At 50.1% G+C, this 21,005-nt stretch overlaps 1 protein-coding gene across 4 annotated transcripts in view; it reads left to right on the top strand.

Moving 5' to 3' along the window:
- The window catches only part of DLG5 (discs large MAGUK scaffold protein 5), a 121,210-nt gene that overhangs the window by 58,750 nt on the left and 41,455 nt on the right, over positions 1-21,005 (top strand). For 2 of the 4 annotated variants that reach the window (XM_081074161.1, XM_081074162.1), the window contains exons 5-10: positions 550-733; positions 12,127-12,386; positions 13,581-13,893; positions 16,054-16,200; positions 18,263-18,447; positions 20,101-20,226. In XM_081074161.1, the coding sequence (XP_080930287.1) occupies positions 550-733; positions 12,127-12,386; positions 13,581-13,893; positions 16,054-16,200; positions 18,263-18,447; positions 20,101-20,226 (1,215 nt within the window). The remainder of the gene's footprint in view (positions 1-549; positions 734-12,126; positions 12,387-13,580; positions 13,894-16,053; positions 16,201-18,262; positions 18,448-20,100; positions 20,227-21,005) is intronic. The other 2 variants (XM_081074163.1, XM_081074164.1) reach the window with 1 other exon arrangement.

Raw genomic sequence — 21,005 nt, 5'->3', positions numbered from 1 at the left:
AAGCAGTGGGTGGGCCTTCAGCAGGTGGGTTTGTGATCTTGGGCCTTAGTTTTCCTAAGTGCAAAGTGAGGCTCTTAACCTGTCACACCATCTCTTGCCAGCTTCAGAAGCACGGCAGGCAGGAAAGGAACAAACTATGATCAGTGGCCCCGGCAGGTCCCTGGGCTGCTGGGTCACTGTCCCAAAGACAGACGGGGCGTGTTCCCTTTTGGCCTCCTGGTGCCCTCTGAGGGTATCTGCCTGCCGACCTGCTGGTGTTTGCCCAGGCCTCAGTACCTCAGTACGTGGAGGTGCCAGGTCTATACCAGGTAGCAGTTTATCTCCTCCCCCTTGTATATGTGTCCTTTTCGGGATCAGGTGTTTAACCGTGCTTTGGGTCTTGCTGGCATTGGGCTGATAGCAGGTTTTGGCAGGCCCCTGAGTGCTGTCACCTGGCTGCGGTTGCTCCTGGCTGGGGTATTGGGAGTCTTGGGCCCTGAAGGTGCCGGTGGTGCCCTGGGGTTGGGGAAGGAGGCTGGCTGGGCCTCACTGTGTGTGTGGGCGTTTCAGCACCCTCCACAGCCGGCTGCTGAGCGACCAGACCCAGCTGAAGGATGATGTGGACATGCTGAGGCGGGAGAACGGGCAGCTGCTGCGGGAGCGGAACCTGCTGCAGCAGTCGTGGGAGGACATGAAGCGGCTCCACGAGGAGGACCAGAAGGAGATCGGTGACCTCCGGGCCCAGCAGCAGCAGGTAGAGCCAGGCTGGGTGCTGGGTGCAGCCAAGGTCGGTCACCCACCCCCACCCATTCACATCCCACCCACCTGATCCTGTAGCAAGTATTTCTGGAGTGTCTGCCTCCTGGGAGGCACTGGAGTATCTGTGAGCAGAACCTCAGCCCTCGCGCTCCTGGACGCTGCAGTCCGATGGAGGAGACAGCCTTTAATGTAATGATGACACGTGTCTGTGGATCATTACGAGTGTTGCCAAGGCTACTCAGGAGGAGGTGCTGTGCCGCGTGTGACAGGACTTCGACTTCCTCCGAGGCTTGGGGGTCTGTACCTGCTTCCCCTGTGTGGATTGCGTTAGATGACAGGTGGAGAGAAGCTTGGAAATAGCAAAGCCCCGGGCAAACATGAGATGGAGCAGTTACCGCTGTTCTGCTGCTCTTGCCGCTGCCTGCGTCCCAAGTCGCTGGCCAGTTGTCCTCTTGTAGCTTACAGTCCCAGGGATATGGCAGGGGCTCATGGCATGTGCTGTGTCCACGGATGGTTGGTGTGTGGGGCAGAGGCCACGCCAGCGACGGGCAGGATGTGCTCCCCGCTCTGCAGCGCAGGACTCACTGACGAGGTAGAAAACCCACCCCCCTCCGAATCATTTATGGACCGTTAGGGCTGCTTGACACGGAGCTGGTATGGAACATTCTACACTTATTTGATAATTTAGCGTGACCTTATCGTCATGGCTTTATTTTTATTTACAGTTCGAAGAATTTTAATTGTGGAGCTATTATAAAATTACAGAGGAATTGTAAATACGGTGCAGAAAGTTTTTCCCCCTAATCATTCAAGAGTAAGTTGCCAACCTGACGCCCCGTCGCCCCCGAACATGCTAACATGTTCGTTTGTTGCTAACATTCTTACAAACAGGATGTTGTCATCTGTAACAGTAACGTCAACGTCAGGGAGTTGACGTCAATACGTACAACCACCTAATCCTCAGACCCCGTTTACATTTTGCCAGTTGTCTCAATGGTGTCTTTAGTATGAAAAGGATCCTGTTCAGAAGAAAGCATCGCATTCAGCGGTCATTTCCCCTGGGGGTCCCTCATCTGGAACCATTCCTCAGGCTTTGACCTTGATGCTTTGGAAGCTCCCAGACCCGTGGTTTTCTAGGCAGTGCCCCCACCTGGATTGTCCGATCCTCACCGTTCCCTGTGGGCATCTCAGCAGGACACTCACGGGAGTGGTGCTGCCCTCTGTGCTTCCCGTTGACCGGGACTCGGCTCGATTGGACCTGTAATGTTCACTCTGACCACTTCACTAAGATGCTGTCTGCTGTAAACGGACTTGTTTTCCCTTTGTTTCTTTATCTCCCTACCTCGTCATGGCCTCCTGTTTCATTCGGTGGGTTAAAACCCATTGTGGCAGCCCCTCCATCTTTTTGGCATGTTCTCTTTACTCTTAGAGGACTTCCTTGCTCTCTGGCACAAGAAGATGTTCCAAGCTTACAATTTACCCGTCCTCGCCCTGGAAATCAGACATTGTTCCCAGGAGTCCTCTTTCCGTTTTGGTCTGAGTGCTGAGTGTGCTCATAGCTACTGGGGTGTCGCTGCTCCCAGGCCCTCTCAGTGGACAGAGTAGGGAATACCTGAGTCCTCCCGCCACCTCTGTTTATGGGTGTCTCTCTGTTTCTCTCTCCCCCTTATGTCTATGTCTGTATCTTCAATATGTAATGTATATACCAAAAACCATGAGTTCACACTAACGTTTCCAATTCCATTCCAATACTGCAGTACCACAGGGTTCATTCTAACTTTCTCTCTTTCCGTGTTGTAACTCCCTTTTGCAAAACCTGGTTGCTCTTCTGCATTTATGTACTTGCTTGCTCAACCCCCTTGCATGCCCTCCTCCCATCCGCTCTGCAGCCCCCTTCCCCATGCCATCCCCCTTCTCACCCTTTCGGGCCCTCATGCTCCATGCATTCCCTCCCCGGGCCTCAGGCCACGGGGCCCCTCCTCCTGTGTGGGCTCTGATGCCCCCCATCCTGCTCTGCCCGCCCCCATGGCTGTAAGCTGAAGTTATTCAGAAACTGGAAGGGCAGGGCTTTCTTTTCATGATTATACTATTTTTAATTGCAAAATTAATGGGCATTAGGTAACGTAATAAAAGAACCCAACAATACAGACATTTAAAAAATAAAAAGTAGAATTCTCCCTGTTGTCTCACTCCAAAAAAATAACTGCCGTGAATGCACGACCAGTGAACAGTTTGAGATTTTTAATTTGTGCACATAGAACCCTAATATGTTGTTAATTTATTTCACAAAATGGAAGCCTGCCATTCATTTTGTTGCTAACATTGTTTTTTTGCTGAATATATCATGTGCAGCTTTATTTCAGTACAAATTCTACTTCCTCATTTTTAAAGATTAACTGTCGCAGAGTATTGAGTTACAGAGAAATGCCACGATTGATTTAACCACTTTCCTATGGACTGACCCCTGGGCTGTTTTCTGTCTTTTCTCATTATAAACTATATTCTACTGAATAATTAGCTTCTGTCTTTGATTTTCTTTCTCTGATCTTTGTTGAAGTCTTACGTGGAATACCAGTTCAGTCTCAGGGGAGGACCCGAAGCTGGATATAATTGGAGATACCCATCGTCTTTTCTGTGAGCCCTCTGATTAGGGGACTTGGCTGTGTGGGGTCAGCTGTGGGGGCGGGAGATGGTAGGCCTCGGCGGAACCTTGGCAATGGGAAAGGTTGTCTTAAGTACAGGCCAGGGCGGCAGGAGTCCAGCTGCAGTCTCCCAGCAGCACCGGGGAGACCCTGCTGCTGACGTGCTGCATGAGCTCAGAAGCTGCTTCAGCACGCCCCCCTTCCCTTTCCCCATCCCTCTAACGATCCCGGACTGGCGGTGGGCGCTGCTCTGGAGGCGTTGCTTTAAGGGTGAAATGAGGTTCCAAGAGGCTGTACCAGCCTGTGCTTAGTTAGTGCCATGCTGCTTACGTTGATGCTTCGCCTGCAGAGACCCTTCGTCCTGCATGTGCACGCGCTCCCTGGTGCAAATGTTAGGACTACAGGTTTTCAGCTGTTTAGAGGCTAACCATTTTACCCCCAAAGAAATCCCCTGGAGACATCCAGTGTGTGACGCAGGTGAGGATAAGCGGCTCTGGTGAACCAGGGCATCCCCCGCTGAGGGGATGGGACCCTTTTCCACATGGGGGCCGTGAGTGCTGGCTGATCCCATCTGAGGGCATGTGCCGCCCCCTTCACCCCATTTTGTTTCCTTGCTCATTTGTGTGCTGACTTCCGTTCCCCCTCTCCCCAAACTGGCTCAGTTAACCTTTTGCCGTGAGGTTTGTTTGGATTGTATTTTCCTTTGAGTGATTCATACTTTCAAATGTGTTTGTGGTTTCATCTTAGTCTAAGGGAAATCTCACAGCCTTGCTAGAAAGTGGCAGAGTGGGGCTTTCTCAGTGCTGCCAAGTTGGTGTCATCCCGTTATGCTGGAGGTTAAAAGATAGTGCATGTCAAGCAGCGATAGCATGTGCCTACCTGTGTGAAGCACTCGTTACGTTTGCTGTGCTGTTTGTGTTCGAGTCCTAAGAAGGCTGGATTACAATTTGCCCTCATCGAGGATGGGGCGTAGTCATGGCCCTCAGACCGGTGGTGGGAATGTAAAATGGTGTCGGCACTTTGGAAAACAATGTGGCAGTTCCTCAAATTATTCAACGTAGTACCAGATGACCCAGCAGTTCCGCTTCTAGGTATATAAATCCAAGAGGAGTGAAAACACATGTCCACACAAAACCTTAGGTGAATGTTTATAGCAGCATTCTTCGTAATAACCAAAAAGTGAAAACAACCCAAGTGTCCATTGACTGATGAAAGGATAAATAGCACGTGGTGCATTCTATACAACGGAATATTGTTCAGCATAAAAAGGAACAAAGTACTGGTACCTGCTACAGTGTAGGTGTAGCCGAACCTTGAAGACATGATGCTAAGTGAAAGAAGCCAGTCACAAAAGTCCAAGTATTATATGATTCCATTCATATGAAATGCCCAGAACCGGGAACTCGATAGAGACAGACAGTAGCTGAGTGGGTGCCTGGAGCTGGGGGGATGGGAGGCTGGAGAGGCTGCTAGTGGGTACCGCTTTCTTTCGGGGGTGATGAGAATGGCCTGGAATTAGATAGTGGTGGTTGCTGTACAACCTTGTGAATATACCCAAGAACCACTGAATTGTGTACTTTAAGGGGTCAGTTGTATGGTATGTGAAATTACCTCAAAATAAAGACTCCAGTTATCACCTTGTCATTAAAAAAACAAAAATCTGCCCTCTCAAGGTATGAAAGTTCATTGCCTCCCGTCCCCTGTCTTCCCTGGGCTTTTCACAGCTTGTGCAAACAGCCAGACCGAGGTTATCCCCACCCATCCCCCCTGCCTTTTCTCTCCACAAATGACACGGGAAGGTTGTCTCCCCACCTCTTCATCCCATTCCTGTCCTCCATTCTTTTGCTACAGCTGTGACCCCTGGGAGGTAGTTTATTACAGTGGTCAAAGAGTTTCCCTAAGAGCTTGCCCCTTACCAAGTACTACCTCGGGACCCCACCAGGAGAGGAGGCCGGCTGCCGCTGTCGCAGTGGGGGTGGGGTGAGGGTGGGGGTGGATCTCTGAGCTCACAGGGCCACCTGCTCTCCCCTCCCAGGGCCTTCTCACCTTTACCAGGTCAGGGATAGGCGCCTGGGCTGTGGAAAGCTCAGGTCTTGGGTAGGCCAGCAGCAGAGGAAGCAAGGGACATGGGGGTGGCTGCAGGTTTCCTCCCCACAGGGTTGGAGGGCAAAGGTTGACCTTGCTGGACAAGGCCGGTTTTGTTGCCTGGTTCCTCCCACGCCTTGTTAACTTGAAGAGGCCCTTGCCGGGTAAATGGTGCTGTTTGACTTGCATGTTTGCTTGAGGGATTTGTGGGGCTCCCTGACCCTCTGCATGATTTATCTTTGAGGAAATGAGGCAGCCCTGGGTAGGTGGGGGCACCACGGGCCTGGGGCCTGGCCCCTCTCCCACATGAGAGCAGCAGACAGGTGGTCTTTCTGTGTGCATGCATGTGGTGCATGGGTGGAGGACGGGAGGGGAGAGGGTCACAGCATGGCAGTCCCCTGGGGTACCACAGTCAGAATGTGCCCTCTAGACTCTATTAGGTTTCGTCAGAAATGGCCAAGAGATCCTAGGGCACAACGCAGAAGATATTTTTGCATCTTTTTTACTGTAATAATACATATTCTTTGGTTAAAAAAGGAAAGAACTTCAAACAACAGTGTCCACTCCTTAGAGATGACCGACCTCTTATCCAGTGGAGTGTAGCTTGGTAGACATTTTCTGTTATACTTAAGGTTTTTTTTTCTTTTTCTTTTAATTAAAGTTTATTGGGGTGACAGTTGTTAGTAAAATTATGTAGATTTCAGGTGTACCATTCTGTATTACATCATTTATAAATCACATTGTGTGTCCACTACCCAGAGTCAGTTCCCCTTCCATCACCATATATTTGTTAACTAAGTTTTGTTTGTATTTTTTCACCTGGCTTATTTATTTATTTTTTTAGCCTTATAATATATCTTGGGTCTCCTTCTATTTTCTGTTAATTTGGAGCATCCAACAAGATATTTCATAGTTTAGGTGTCATGAATTTATTCACCGCATTCTCTGTGTGTTGAGAATCTTGGTTGTCTCCACTTTTCCCTATTATAAATGATTTTTTGTTGGGCACACTTACATATGTCCTTATGCTCCTTTTTGCATGTTTTCTGAAGTTTGATTTTTAGAGGTAAAATTGCAGGGTCCAAAGCAATGCTTTTTTTTTTTAAAGAGGTTCTGCCTGTTTATTTGGGAAACTTAAAAGGCCCCAGGAGACCTCTCTGTCTTCCTCCTGGCCCTGTCCTCTGTCTTTAAATACACTTTTTTCTTTGGTGATTCATGCAAGTTGACTTCTTTTCCCAGATATCCCAGGAAAGGGGTTGCTGAGTGTCTGCAAGGCACACTTCACAGGGAAGCCCAGAGAGGAGAGTGAGGACCAGGGTGGTTCTCTGCGTGGCCCCCTGGGGAGAGCAGCTCCCACGGTGGCTGTCTTGCTGTGTGGATGGAACCAGAACGTGGCTTCGTGCCTCCCCTGGGCCACTTTCAGCCCCTTCTCTCAAGCCAGAGCGGGGTCATTGCTACAGACTGTGGCTGCCTGAGAGAAGTTGACCGCTGCAGTCATTTGAGAATTCTGGGCCAAATTTAAATATTTTCACTTGGACTTCCATTCTAGCCTTAGCTGGGAAGCTAGACATTTAACTGTTGTTGCAGGTAGAGGAGTGTGTGTGTGTGTGTGTGTGTGTGTGTGCACGCGCATGTGTGGAGCTTCCTACTAAGAACACAATCTAATGATAAAAAGGAAAAATTCTAGACAAATAGTTTTTCAAATTCTCTGGAGTTAACAGTGGCTATGATTCCCCCAATTTCTCCAGAGACTTTTGATTACATTAGCAAAGATATGACTCTGAGCCCTGCTTGTAGAGAAAAGTGGAGAAGTGTCTGGGGGCCCATGAGCCTCTTTGAATGTGTGGATGCTGTTTTGTGGAAAAAGATTGTTCTCCGTGACTCCAGGGCTAGACTGAGAACGAGAGGTTGGACTTTGAGAAGGTGGATTTCAGCTCACGATAAGGAAGGCCATCTCTTGCAGTTTCCACCGGTGGGATGGGTGGAGCCATGGCCCACGCAGCACAGGGTCTCAGCCTGATTTCCCAGGGTCCTTTCTGTTCCTGGGTCTCACCGTGTTATCAGAGCTGGCCTGAGCATCAGAAAGGATCCCTGGGTCTCCTCTGGGATTTTCCCTGAGCAGCCCCATCTCACTCGGAACTTGTAACCCATCCTGACAGCAGGATTCACTCTGTTCTGAATTCCCTGGATTCTCGTGTTGGTGCTGATCCCGTCCAAACTCCTCATGGTTAGGGCATTTTGGGGACTGTTTCCCCATGAAGAAAGGCCGAGCCATGATATGAACTCCAGATTCTGTTGTGGACCCTGAAAGTGGGCTCTGCTGGGCCGAGCCCCAGAAGGAGGTCTTTGCATTGTTTTAAGGCAGCCTGTAACCTTAGTTTCTTAATGAAGCTTGGAAGGTGGGACAACTGCCCAGAGCATTCGGCTGGTCTACCCAGGGCTGCCACCTTGTGGGGAACTCCCGGAAAGGCAGCAGTGTCTTTGTTCTGTGGCAAACCACTTGACTCATTTGGAGTCATTGGGGTTCTCTCCATTAGGGGATGTTTTAGAGAGTAAAACATTTGAAGTGATTTTTAATCTAAATGTTTGAGGCACTGCCCACAAATCAGGGCAGTTCTTTCTAGAAGCTGGACCTTTTCCAGGTGTGATTGACCTGGAAATCAGGTGAGCTCTCCATTGGCGCTGTGTGTACTGGGCCCATGTGGGCACGTGTTCTTGTGGGGCGCCCTTCTCACCTCTCAGTGGTGGGCAGAGCGTCTAGGTGATGCCCTTGGTGTCCTCCAACCCTCGTTGTCTGCACTTGGACAAATTCATGTGTCCTTAGTTTGTCCTGTACTCAGGGGCTTAGTCTCATTTGTCTGGTGATTTATGGAAAAGAATAATGTTATATCTTCATCTCCCACCATACACAATATATCCCAGATAGTTTGAAGATTTAAATGTAAAAAGTAAAGCTAATGCTTTTTAGAAAAAATAACAGGAGAATATCTTCATGGTCTTAAGGCAGGAAGGAAAGAACTTATTTAAACCACAAAGCACAAACCATAAAGGAAAGGATTGCTAGGTTTTACTGTATTAAAATATAAGCTTTAGTATAACAAAAGACTGCAAGAAAACTTAAAAGCCACCTATTGGAGGAGATATTTATAATAAATATAACTGGGAAAGGATTAGTACCTGGAATTTAAAATTAAATTCTACAGAAAGAGGGAGAGGACAGAGAAAATGTGTATAGTCAATAAACATAAGGAAAGTTGCTCTGTGTTTTCAGTAATTGGGAATGCAGCTTAAAAAAAGATCTTATTTTTCTCTCCATGAGATTGGCAATACTTTAAAATATCTGTTTCATGATCTCTAAGAGGTGGAAACCACACAGGTGTCCTTTGTCAAATGAATGGATAAACAAAGTATAGTACATACGATGGAGTATGTATGTATTCTTTTAAAAGGAAGGCAATTCTGTCACATACTGCAACATGGATGAACCTTGAGGATACTATGCTGAATGAAATAAGTCAGTCACAAAAAGGTTCATATTGTATGATTCCATTTATATGAGGTACCTAGAGCAGTCAGATTCACAGAAACCGAAAGTAGAAGAGTGACTTCCAGGGGTGGGGGAGGGGTGAAATGGGAGTTATTGTTCAATGGGGACAGAGTTTCAGTTTTGCAAGATGGAAAGTTCTGGAGAGTGGTTGCACAACAACGTGAACATACCTAACACTACTGAAATGTCACTTAAAGATGGCGAAGACAGGCAGTTTGTCATGTGTATTTTACCACAATTAAAAATTAAAAGAAAAATCTGGCCACATGAAATCTTGGTGAGGATGTGTTGAGAACAGTAACTCTCAGACCTTTTGCCCACAGCTGGTGGTGGATCCTATGTTGGTCCAGCAATTTGATGTTGTCCAGTAAGTGTAGAAAAAGACCATATCCCAACACTTGACCACTCCACTTCTAGAGAAAAAGCTGACGGATGCAGGAGAGGAGATGTGTACAGTAGTGTTCTCTGAGGTATCATTTATAACAGAAAAAAAAAAAGTGGAGATGATGTAAATGTTCATCAAACGGGAAATGGCGAATGTGTGATGTATTCACACAGTGTAACACTTCCTGCATCACTTGACTAAATCTCAAAAGCAGCATTGAGTAAAAAGAAGCACACATAATATGCCATTAGAGACTTTTATGAAAACTTAAGTAGTATAAATAAAATATTGTGCATTGAGATGGTTGACAGCAAATTTAGGGAAGTGATTAATTCTGGAGGGGAAGAGAGGAGTGTGAGATAAGAGAAGGGCACATTGGATCTTTTAGCAACACCAGTAATATTGTATTTCTTTGGAAAACAATTTGATACAATATGACATGATGTTAATATTAGAGCTAAGTGTTGGGTACTTAAGATTTTGCTACATTATTTGCTATGCTTTTCTGTATATTTGGAAGATATTCCACTTAAAAAAAAAAGATTTTAAATGATAAAGTGGGGCTCAGTCAATGGTTTTGTGGATATTTCTCAGTGTGTAGTGCTGTCTGTAGCAGTGAAGCATTTTTACAAAACAATGAATATTGTAACTGCCCAAGGAACTATGTACCGGTTTTTAAAATGAGTTTTGTATTTCGGTGTCCTTGTAAGATTTCCTTTGAAGGAAAGAGTTTTGCTTTAAAAACAAAACAAAAAAAAATAGCCTGAAAGACCCGAATTAGTTGATTTCTGAGATTCCCTTCCTCTCCAATATTCTGTAGTCCTAGGAGCTAATGCTTAGGTCTTAGAGGAAGGATCTCACTTTCCATGTCTCTATGATTCTGATGTCTACATGAGGTCTTCCTTGGCTTTCTGTGTTAGTCGTATTTATTGAGGACTAACCCTGCCTCCAAATGGAGTACAGGCGTACTGCGGAGATATTGTGGGTTCTGTTTCACCACCGCAGGAAAGCCAGCCCTCACCTGTTGCTGGTGGAGGGTTTTTTCTTCAGTTTGTAAAAAACGCAAAACCTGCGAAGCACAATAAACCGAGATTTGCTTGTATTTACGAGTCCCAGGTTCTCATTCTCCGAGCTGCAGAGATCTTCTGATAACTCAGGGTCCATGGTGAATGAGCCCGGTGATTTCTGCACTGTGGGAGCTTGCATGGTTAAGCAAGCTTTTCTGGTTCAGTCCTGCCATTTGACCAATACAACAACTGAAAGCCAAAGATGTGGAGTGACCCGCCCAGGGGCTCAGATCCCCTGAGGTGCTTAGCAGAAGTCAAAGGGCCCCCGACAACCTCTGAACTGGTCTTCTTGTATTTCATTCTCTAGAATAGTGCCCTGAGTGAACTTTAGAACCTGTAATTTACTCTCTTGCTTAAAGCTCTCCTACGATTCCCATCTCATCTCCCTCAGGATATTATCTTTGCCGGAAGCCTTGAAACCTTGCCCAATTCTCTAGCCTCCTGTTGAACCCACTGCTCCTTGTTCACTGGCCTCCAGTTACTCTGTCCTGCCTTTTCTTTGTGCCTAGAACACTCTGGTATTTCCTCCCTCAGGACCTTTGCACTTGCTCACCCCTCTGCCGGGTGTGCTCTTGGCTGCTGCCTCTGAGCTCAGAAGTCACCTTAGAAAGGCTTCCTCAGGCCTTAGCCTCTCTCACACCTTTTACTCTGCTGCTCAGAAATCTCCAGCTCAGTACCCTATTTTATATTTTATTTCCTTGATGGCCTTCATTATGCTTAGAAGTTATTTTATTTGGTCTATTTCACTCTCTACCTTTTTGTCTACCTACCTACTTACCTACCTACCAGTCTGTCCACCTGTGCGTTCACATGTTCACCTGAGGACAAAAGGTCCATAAGCCACAGCCTTTATACGTCCTGTCTGGCATCACCAGCATCTAGAACATGCCAGGTACGTGTGTTGGGGGTCCCCAACACCGCCCCCAGGTTTGGTGATTTGCCACGAGGATTCATTCACAAGACTCAGCCTATAATCATACTCACAACTAACATTTATTTCAGCAAAAGGACACAAACTAAAATCAGCAAAGGGGAGAGGTACGTGGGGCGAAGTCCAGAGGAAACCAGGTGCAGGTTCCAAAAGTCCTCCCTGTGCAGTGAGTGACACAGGACGTGTCAGATGCCACAGCACCGACTCGTGGGAGCCCGTGGGAAGCATTGCTCCCAGGGAAGCCATGAGGTCCTCCCTACCCAGGGTTTGTCCTGGGGGCTGGCCCCACAGGCACTGCTGCCTGGTCCGTACGGAGACTTCAGACTCCCAGGAGGAAGCAGGTGCTCAGCCTACGTCACACTGTCCGTCGGGTCCAGGCACAGGGAGCCCTCGCCACTCGGGGAAAGTTTTAGATGAGTGTAGGGATCTATTTGCCACTCCAGTTCCTAGGCCCCAGCCAAGAGGCAACGTGCAAGCTGGCCTTGGTAAGGAGAAAGGTCTCAGGCCTGTTAGGGAACTTCCACACACTCCTTAAGAAATGTCTGTGAAGGAATGAATCACCCAGTGAGACTAGGGCCTGTGGAATCAGACGGTGAGACGCCGAAGGCCAGACGGCGTGGCCTCCCCGCCCTGGTCATCAGTTGTACCCCCAGACGCAGGGAGGTGAGATCATCAGTCTGACCTTCCTCCTGCCCTCGGACCCTCGGTAAGTGTAGCTGTGTGGTCCGCAGGTGTTGAAGCACAACGGGTCATCAGAAATTCTCAACAAGCTGTACGACACGGCCATGGACAAGCTGGAGGTGGTTAAGAAGGACTATGACGCCCTGCGGAAGAGGTACAGTGAGAAGGTCGCCATCCACAATTCGGACCTGAGCCGCCTGGAGCAGCTGGAGGAAGAGAACCAGCGCCTGCTGAAGCAGACGGAAATGCTGACCCAGCAGAGGGACACGGCCATCCAGCTGCAGCACCAGTGTGCCCTCTCCCTGCGGAGGTAGGAGTGGGAGGCCGCAGGGGGAGGACAGCGCCGGGGCCACGCTCCCCTGGGCTCGTGGGGAGCTGCAAGGCTCCCAGGCACTTCCAGAGTGAAACAGCACAGCAGATGGTGTTTTCTCATCCTAAAATACTTGTAGTCAGGAAACATTTTCTTGATACTTAGTGTGTCTTGGGGGTTGTTCTTCCTCCAGTGTGCACAACTTTGGGGTGTTCTGATCATCTGGTTTCCTAGGTCTCCCCACGAGCCTTGCCCCCTGTGTGTCAGTCACCCACCTAGCAAATGGGAAAGTTAGTTGTCCTAGGCATTGTTTTTTCTAAAATTTCATTTTTTAATTAAGGTATATAATCTGCAGGGACGTGAGCCCTCCCCTCAAACAGCATTTCGTCAGGTACATTCCTGCAGACTATCGGTCCCTTGGAGCGTTCATCAGTTTCATATGAAAAGTGTTCTCTGGATAGAAAAAGGTTTGGGAATTGCCGGGTTGTGCACAGACAGGTGTCTGTACCACAGGACTTCTCAGAGCCTTCACTCTGGTACCGAGCGCTAGCCTTTCCAAGAGGAGAACACAGAATGCATTGTTTCCTAAACATAAGTCATCAGAGAACAAACACAGTTTTGTGTTTGTTTTTTAACGGGGCACTGTGCAGGATGGGTGTCCTAAGGAACACACTTTCAGAAATGCGGCCCTAGAGCTACAGGCTCTCGTAGTCAGGCTTGCCTGGGTGGAAGGTGCCTCCTGGCTTGAAAGGGCTGAGCTGTGCTCTCATGCTGACCTAGTGACTTTGGGCCAGTCACCTGTATCTCCTTATCGTCTGTACCTGTAAAATGAGATGGTTGGATTACATAATTGTAAAATTCTCTCTCATATGCTACGATTCTTGCACTTTTGTTTGTTTGTTTTGTTTTGGTTTTTGGTTTTAATAATGTACGGTAGTTTGACTGTGGAAGAAATATGCTGTTATTTCTAGTAGAGCAGAGGGCATGAAGTCCTCAGTTCAACTTCTATTTGTAAAAGCTGAGAAAAATTCCAGGTCCAGGGGCACTGGGACTCCGTGACTTTTCTCTCTTGGGGGTGTGGAGAATGACCTCACTCGGAACTTCATGCTTGACTGTCCAGCACGGTGGAGCTGGCCGCGTCAGTCTCTACCTCCCCACCCCCACCCACGTCCTGGCTGCCTTCCCCCCCCCCAGGTTCGAGGCGATCCACCATGAGCTGAACAAGGCCACAGCCCAGAACAAGGACCTGCAGTGGGAGATGGAGCTGCTGCAGTCGGAGCTGACGGAGCTGAGGACCACGCAGGCGAAAACTGCCAAGGAGTCAGAGAAGTACAAGGAGGAGCGGGACGCAGTGTACAGCGAGTACAAGCTCATCATGAGTGAGCGTGACCAGGTCATCTCCGAGCTGGACAAGCTGCAGACCGAGGTGGAGCTGGCCGAGTCCAAGCTCAAGAGCAGCACGTCTGAGAAGAAGGCGGCCAGTGAGCAGATGGAGGCATTGCGACAGGTAGGTGGCTGGGTGGCTGGCCTCCCCGCCTCTGGGAAAGCAGCGAGAGGATGGGCTGCTGTGCACACAGTGTCTGGACTTGCAGCCTGGCAGCCTCCTCCTGAGTTGGAGCGAAAGGCTTCTTGTCTTAGGCCTGCATCCTGGCTGGATTACTGGATGCGGCCCAGGTAACTGCTCAGCTCACGACGCTAGTCTGGGCTGCAGGGACACAAGGGGAGGTCCAGCTGTGGTGTCAGCATCCACAGCTTACAGTGTAGGAAGAAAGTCAGGTAAGACGCCCAGACACGCACGTGCCCCATGCACAGACACTCTCATACCTGTGATTTTAAGTGACTGCTCATCAGTCTTGTGCTGAAAGCCAGCAGATTCTTAAGGACTTGCTCATTAAGAAGCGAGATTCCAAGGCCAAGTTCCCAAAGCCATAGATACCTTTGGCCTTGTGAGTCTGGAAGAGCAGCCTTAGCGCTCTTTGCTCCCACTATCTGAGGGATCTGCTCTTTAAGAAGCAGCCAGGCTCCTGCTGGGAAGATGGTGTACTGGATCGAGCCAGAGGTCCTGCGGCTGTCTTGCTCCCTAGGGGACAGGCCTCCAGGACCTGGGGTCTGGGGTTCAGTAGCATTGGAATTAGGCCACTCAGCTTGACCCCTGAGGGATCAGTGTGGATTCTCTGCATCCTTCCTCCTGGCCCCTTGACCTCATCACTGACACCCCTTCCGCCCTAGTGTAGATGTGCCCTGCTGGCTCCCTGATTTGAGATGCCCTTCTGTCCTGTCGGTCATTGTTGTAGCTCTGTTTAGAGCTGCTGAACTTGATCATAGCAGACTATTTCCCCCATTGAAATGCCTTTCCATTCTACTTTTCTGTGCAAGTCAGTTAGAACGCAAGCTTTAAAATTCGTCTATGAGAAGGGAAAAGCAAGGTGTTTAAGGTTGGGCAAATTGGTAGGGGACAGCTGGCATTGGATTATTTCAGCCGGAACCCCCTGGACCCAGCACAAGGCAGGGCTGAAATCTGAGGTGCGACCGGTGCCCTGCGAGAGTCTTTGTGTGGACAGTGACACCTCCTTACGCCCAGGCAGTGCTAGGGGCTGTGGCAGGCAGGGGGCACGGGTCTCCTTAGTCATGTGATCACTTACCTTTCTGGGCCTCAGTTTCCTCATCTACAAAACGGAAATGATGATAGCATCTCCCTCCCAGGTGCTTGGGACAATCACATGATTAAAATGGAAACTACAAGTAGACTAGTTCCCGCACAAAGTAGCAATGGTTTGCGTCTTTATTATGAAGATGATTATTAGCTACTCAGTCGGGATTAGGGTGAACCCTTTAAAATTGTTTCTGTAGGCAAAAAATGGTGCAACTAACGGCAATTTCATACCAAGGGAGTGAGACTTTTCCAGACCGTTAAGGTGAAAGCCATTCTGAAAAAGAATATTTACTTTGATGAAATTTTTAAAAGACCATGATGAAGGAAATTTTTTTTTTTAATTAATTTTATTGGGGTGACAATTGTTAGTAAATTTACATAGATTTCAGGTGTACAATTCTGTACTACATCGTCTATAAATCCCATTGTGTGTTCACCACCCAGAGTCAGTTCTCCTTCCATCACCATATATTTGATCCCCTTTACCCTCATCACCCACCCCCCACCCCCTTACCCTCTGGTAACCACTAAACTATTGTCTGTGTCTATGAGTTTTTGTTGATGAAGGAATTTTTAATAAGCAAAAATAATGTATTAGAACTTGGTAATTGTCCCAGAAAAACTGTCAATTTGTTTTCACACTCTGGCATCTAAGAGCTTAGTGGTTGGGAAAGGTTTATCAAATAAGGAAAACAAAATGATGAAGAGAAAAATCTTTGAAAATGACTGAGTCACGAAACTGGAGAGTCAGGGACAGTGTGTCGAGCATATAGGAGGTGAGCCTGTGACAGGACAGAGCCCATGTGGAGGGTTTTTGAAAGCGCAGAGGTTCACCGATCGTGCCCTTTGCAGGAATGTGGAAAGCACCGAGCATTAGGAGGACCCCTGGCTTCCCACAGGTGCTGGGTGGCCTGTCACCACACTCCCAGCACTCAAGCGTGCCCTTCAGCCTTCACAGGGGGCATTGGCTGGCTGTCAAGTCTGCCTGTCAGCTGAGGCAGGAATCTCTTCTAGGCACCGATCCGAGTCAGCAGGCAGAAGAGGAGAACCCCCGCTCCCACCCCCACCCTGGCAGCTTCCAGAACTGAAATCCTCAGCTCCTTCTCTACTTTGTCTGGCTTCTCCGACAAGACCACTCCCCACCCGGCCAGAGAAGGCCAGGTTTGTGACCTGGGCCATCCTGGCTCTGAGGTGTGGGTGGGAGGGTCTCACATCCCCCTGGTCTGATGAGGCCCCTGGCGTGGGCTCTGCCCCTGGCGTGGGCTGATTGGCAGCCCATGGGTCTTCTCACATGTTGGCTTCATGACTGGGTGGGATGGGTGTGTCCTGAAAAGCAGCCCATCTCTTCCTTAGCCTGTGGCCCCAAGGTCATCCCAGCTGTGCAGAAGATCATGGGTGGTGCTTTTGTAGCCTGAGAGCTGACTATGGGGGCAGCACAGTATGGAGGAAAAATCACTGCATTGGGAATCTGGAGATCTGGGATGTGGGTTCAGCCCCCCACTAATGGCTGGGACCTGGGACAGGCACTTCCTGGACCCTGGGGTTCTCCTTGCTGTCATCGGGATCAGACAGAACTTCAGCCTCTCAATTCTGCTGTCCTTTTTAAGATGCCGCATTCCTCCTCTCCCCTCTGAGCAAAACTAAATTTTATACTTGCTGTGTTTCTCATAAGGAGACAGTGTTTGGGGGATGATTTCACTTTGGAGAGTAACAATGACGGGGGCCCAGTGGAAAGGAAGGCAAGATGGGGGCGAGGGTGGGCGCACCCAGTTCCCTGGTGCTGGCCGCTCGTGTGTCTCCACCTGTCACCCTCAGCTGGAGGTGACTGCCAGGCCCATGGACAGACCTTTCAGTGAACCACGTGTTAACACGTTTCAAATATAAAACGATATTAATGTAAAACAAATATAAATTTAAGAAAATGTTGTTGTTAAACTTATTATTACAATAAATTCTTGGTAGAATTAATAAAAATCATTCATCTTTTTAAAAAAATATCAAACTCAACACTGTTTTTTAAAAAAAATATCAAACTCAAGACACTCAACACTGCATAAAATTCGGAAAAAATCAAAACTGAAATAGTTTGACTTGGGAAATGTGAAGTCGGAGCAGTGTGTCACTGTCACTCTAGTTAAGGTGCATTTTTTGTGCGGGGGTTTTTTTCTAACTCCTTCTGACTCTGGGTGAGCGATGAGCGGGAGTTACAAGCTGCCCGCACACGTTTCCTCTGTGTCCCTCCTCCCTGTTGCTTGGCTGAACTTTGGAGATCTTTCTGAACGGGTTTTAGGGGAAGCTGCATCTCTGTCTGCTGTGGAGGTGGTGCAAGCGTTCCTGGTGTGTCTTATTCTCGTCACTCAGGTGGGGATGCCCAGGGCAGAGGCTGCAGTGTGTTCTTCTCTTGTGTTGTTGGTACTTTGCTTCTTCAGAAAGCCTTTGAGCTAGAGTAGGAGTTACTCTTGCGGTAGGCACTTGCTTTGTCATTTGTCATTTTCTTCACATTTTCTAAGAATTAGAAAACCCAGGGACACCTGGGACGCTTTGTATATGAGTGCTTCTAAGAGTTTGATTTCAAATTTTGACAGAGCATGCAATGCTTTGGGGAGGTGTCAAGATGCAAGTTCTTCAGATTTCAGCTTTTTAAACAAACTGAGATACATAGGACTTCACCAGCAAAAATACTGCTGTATGTTCAGATTTAAGAATAAGTCAGTGTGCCAGGGTATAAAAACCATAGAAGCATGGGAACTAGAATTGCACACATAGAGCGGTGGGAATTAGGTGTCTGCACCGTTCACTGCAGTCAGGTCTCACACCATTCTTGGTCCCGAGAGCTCTTAGAGAGACGTGGTGGCTGTCTCTATGATATAAACCATGGACGTGGCAGGGCAGAGCCTGGAACAAGCCCTCCAGGGCAGGCACTCGCCTGGGCCCCCGAGCCTGTGGCTGAGGAGGGCCGGGGTCCTGGTCTAGGCCGTGTGGGGTCGTGTGAGTTGGGACTGGACCCTAACCTGGCATCATTGGGGGTCTGAGCCTGGCTGTGGGGTAGGTGGTCACTGGGGTGCGGGGGCAGCAGGGGGTGGGGGGTGGGCCCTGGCCGGGATCCCAGCGTTTCCCTCTATCCAGCTCACGAGACCTCAGCCTCAGCCCTGCACTCACTGGAGTGCACGTCCAGGTTGGGACCCAGTAACCTCCCTCTCTGTTCGCCCCTCATCCCCGCCAGGTCAAAGACACGGTGACAATGGGTGCCGGGAGAGCCAACAAAGAGGCCGAAATCCTGCGAAAGCAGTGTAAGGCTCTGTGCCAGGAGCTGAAGGAGGCCCTCCAGGAGGCCGATGTGGCCAAGTGCCGGCGGGACTGGGCCTTCCAGGAGCGGGACAAGATTGTGGCCGAGCGGGACAGCATCCGGTACGGGGCACCGGGCTGGCGGGGGTGCAGGGCGCCCCTGACACATGAGGTCTGGGGGGAGGGCCAGAGCTATTTGCCACGTGTCCAGGTAAGGTGGGAGTGACCTGGGTTCTTCTCTGTGTGACGCCCCCGCCGCACCTCAGAGCATTAGGAATCTCTAGTCTGTCTGTGCGTCCCGTTTCTCCTCAGCCTAGATGTCTGAGCGTGCACCGCTTCCAGATGAGACGCCGGTGCAGTGGTGTAAGACCAGCCTTTTTTCTTCTCCGGCTTCTGAGAAACTGACGTATCAGAATTGCATCCTTGCTTATTCATTGGGTGCCTACTATGTGCCGGGATCTTAGGTCCTTGGAGCAAGGAGACCCTGGGAGCGGCCTGTGAGGCTCCCAGTCGGGTGTGATGCGTGGGAGGGGCTGGCCCTGGGGGGCCGTGGGCAGCTCCGTCCGACGGGGCAGTGGAGAAGGGAGGTGTGTGAACAGGATTCTAAGGCCCTCGTCAGAACTGTGGTGGGCGCATGCAGGGCATGCAGGGGTGGACAGATGGGGAGGTCCCCAGAGAGCATGGCATTCCAACTAGAACTTAAGCACGAGGGGGGCTTTTCTGGGCAGAGAAGGGTGAAGGGCACTGCAGCCTGAGGGAGCACAATGCACCACGCGTGTGGTGTGCCCAGGGCAGGACGCTGCAGGGGCGAGGCTGGAGCAGGCCGTGCTCTTGGGGAGGCAGCTCATAGGCCTCCTGAGGGCCTGGAAATGGAAGCCGGGAGTGTACACTGGACCCTTGGCTGAGGTGGGGCCCGGAGACGCTGTGTGGTGGGGGTGTGGCTAGTGAGCAAGGACTTGGTCATGGAGAGTTTCTGGAAGATTCACTTGTGGCCGTTTGGAGGAGAGGCTGATGTCTGCTGGGCTAGTCAGGAGATGTGGGTTCAGGGTGGGGAGTTTGGGGCCATGGAGAGGGGGGACCAGCCCTTAGCGTTCACCCAGTGACAGGATGCAGTTCTGGAGGTGGCACAGAGCACAGACTCCCCTGCTGCCAGGTCACCTGTCCCCACCTCCTCTCTGGATGGCTAGGTGGTTCTGGGGTCCCAGAAGCCACGTACCCTTTAGGAGAGAGTGGGCAAGCCTGCACTTTGACCTGCACAGAGCTCAGGGCGGCAGAGATGTGTGAGGGGTGATTCCTGTCCGAGTGGGGAGCTCAGTCCGGTTGTGGGGTGGGGGCGTTGTGCCAAGGCCTGCCGTGGGTCGTTAGGAGAAGCTCGGTGGGTGCTGGGGCGCAGAGCCCTGCCAGGCGGGCTGGGCGGGAGGGTGATCACTAACCCCAGGCACGCTGAGGAGGAGGCAGTGGACGAGCACGGGCGCTCAGAGCCCAGGCTCATTGCCCAGTAACTGGGGGGCTCTGTCTCCTCCCGGGTCCTCAGTGTCACCTCTGTCGCTCATGGGGTTGGCCTTGGTGGTCTCATTTGTATTTGCACCTCCTCCCCGCTGAGCTCCCTAACCGAGGGACGCCGAGGGAGTCTGTGCTGCGCCCAGGAAGCCCCTCCAGACCCTCGGGCAACCTTCTGTGCACCTGAGGGCGAGACAGGCACCTGGGTGTTTACTGCAGGCCGTGAGTCCTTGTCCCCTGCTCCTCGCAGTGACCTTGCCTTTGTCCCTCTGCCAGGACCCTCTGCGACAACCTGAGGCGGGAGCGGGACCGGGCAGTGAGCGAGCTGGCCGAGGCTCTGCGCAGCCTGGATGACACTCGAAAACAGAAGAATGACGTCAGCCGGGAGCTTAAGGAGCTCAAGTACGCTGGGGTGGGCGCCTGGTGGGCCGAGCCTGTACCCCTCTCCTCTCAGGGCGAGGCAGCCCCATGTGCAGGCCCTGGCCGTCTGTCCCTTCTCTCTGTCTTACTCTGTCAATCTGTAGAATGGGTCCAAATACTGCTTCCATGTTGAGGGCTACGTAACTAGAAATTCTTAGACCAGCACAGAAGGTGGCGGGATCCCTTTGGTGAGCACATAGAGGTGGGTAGGCATTGTGTGCAAAGGCACAGAGGAAGCAAGTTCCTGTTCCCAGACAGTCTACTTGGGGACAGGCAAACATGCATCGTCCTTTCATCGATTCCCTCCCTGCCTCATTCACTCACCTATCAACAAGGATTTACTGCATGCCTGCTCTGGGAGTGAGACACAGGGGAAGCAGCTGAGCAGGCCCACCAGGTCCCTGCCCTGTGGGGCTCATAGCACGCAGGAGAAGACAGCCACAGTCAGGTCTGGCCGAGAGAAGTACGTACATGAACAAAACAGTGACAGACTGTGGTGCAGCGTTTTGAAGGTGGCAGACTACCACCAAGCAGCGTGTCCTGCCGTGTTATTTGGATGCCCATCTGGAAGAGACTGGGGTGTCAGACAACCCCCCTCGGTGACAGCGCTGTCCCAGCCATGATATTTAAGACTTGGTGACTGTAAGCAACAGATTGAAAATACAAAGATCGAAGTTTAAAAAGAGAAATTGGCAGAGCCCAGTAGTCATCACTACAATCTAGAAGCAGATTTTAGTTGCGGAGCAGTGGCTTTGTCTGTT

The sequence above is a fragment of the Rhinolophus hipposideros genome (genome assembly GCF_964194185.1).
Source record: "Rhinolophus hipposideros genome assembly, chromosome: 15".
Lineage (NCBI taxonomy): Eukaryota > Metazoa > Chordata > Mammalia > Chiroptera > Rhinolophidae > Rhinolophus > Rhinolophus hipposideros.
This window is presented reverse-complemented; position numbering and strand designations above follow the sequence as displayed.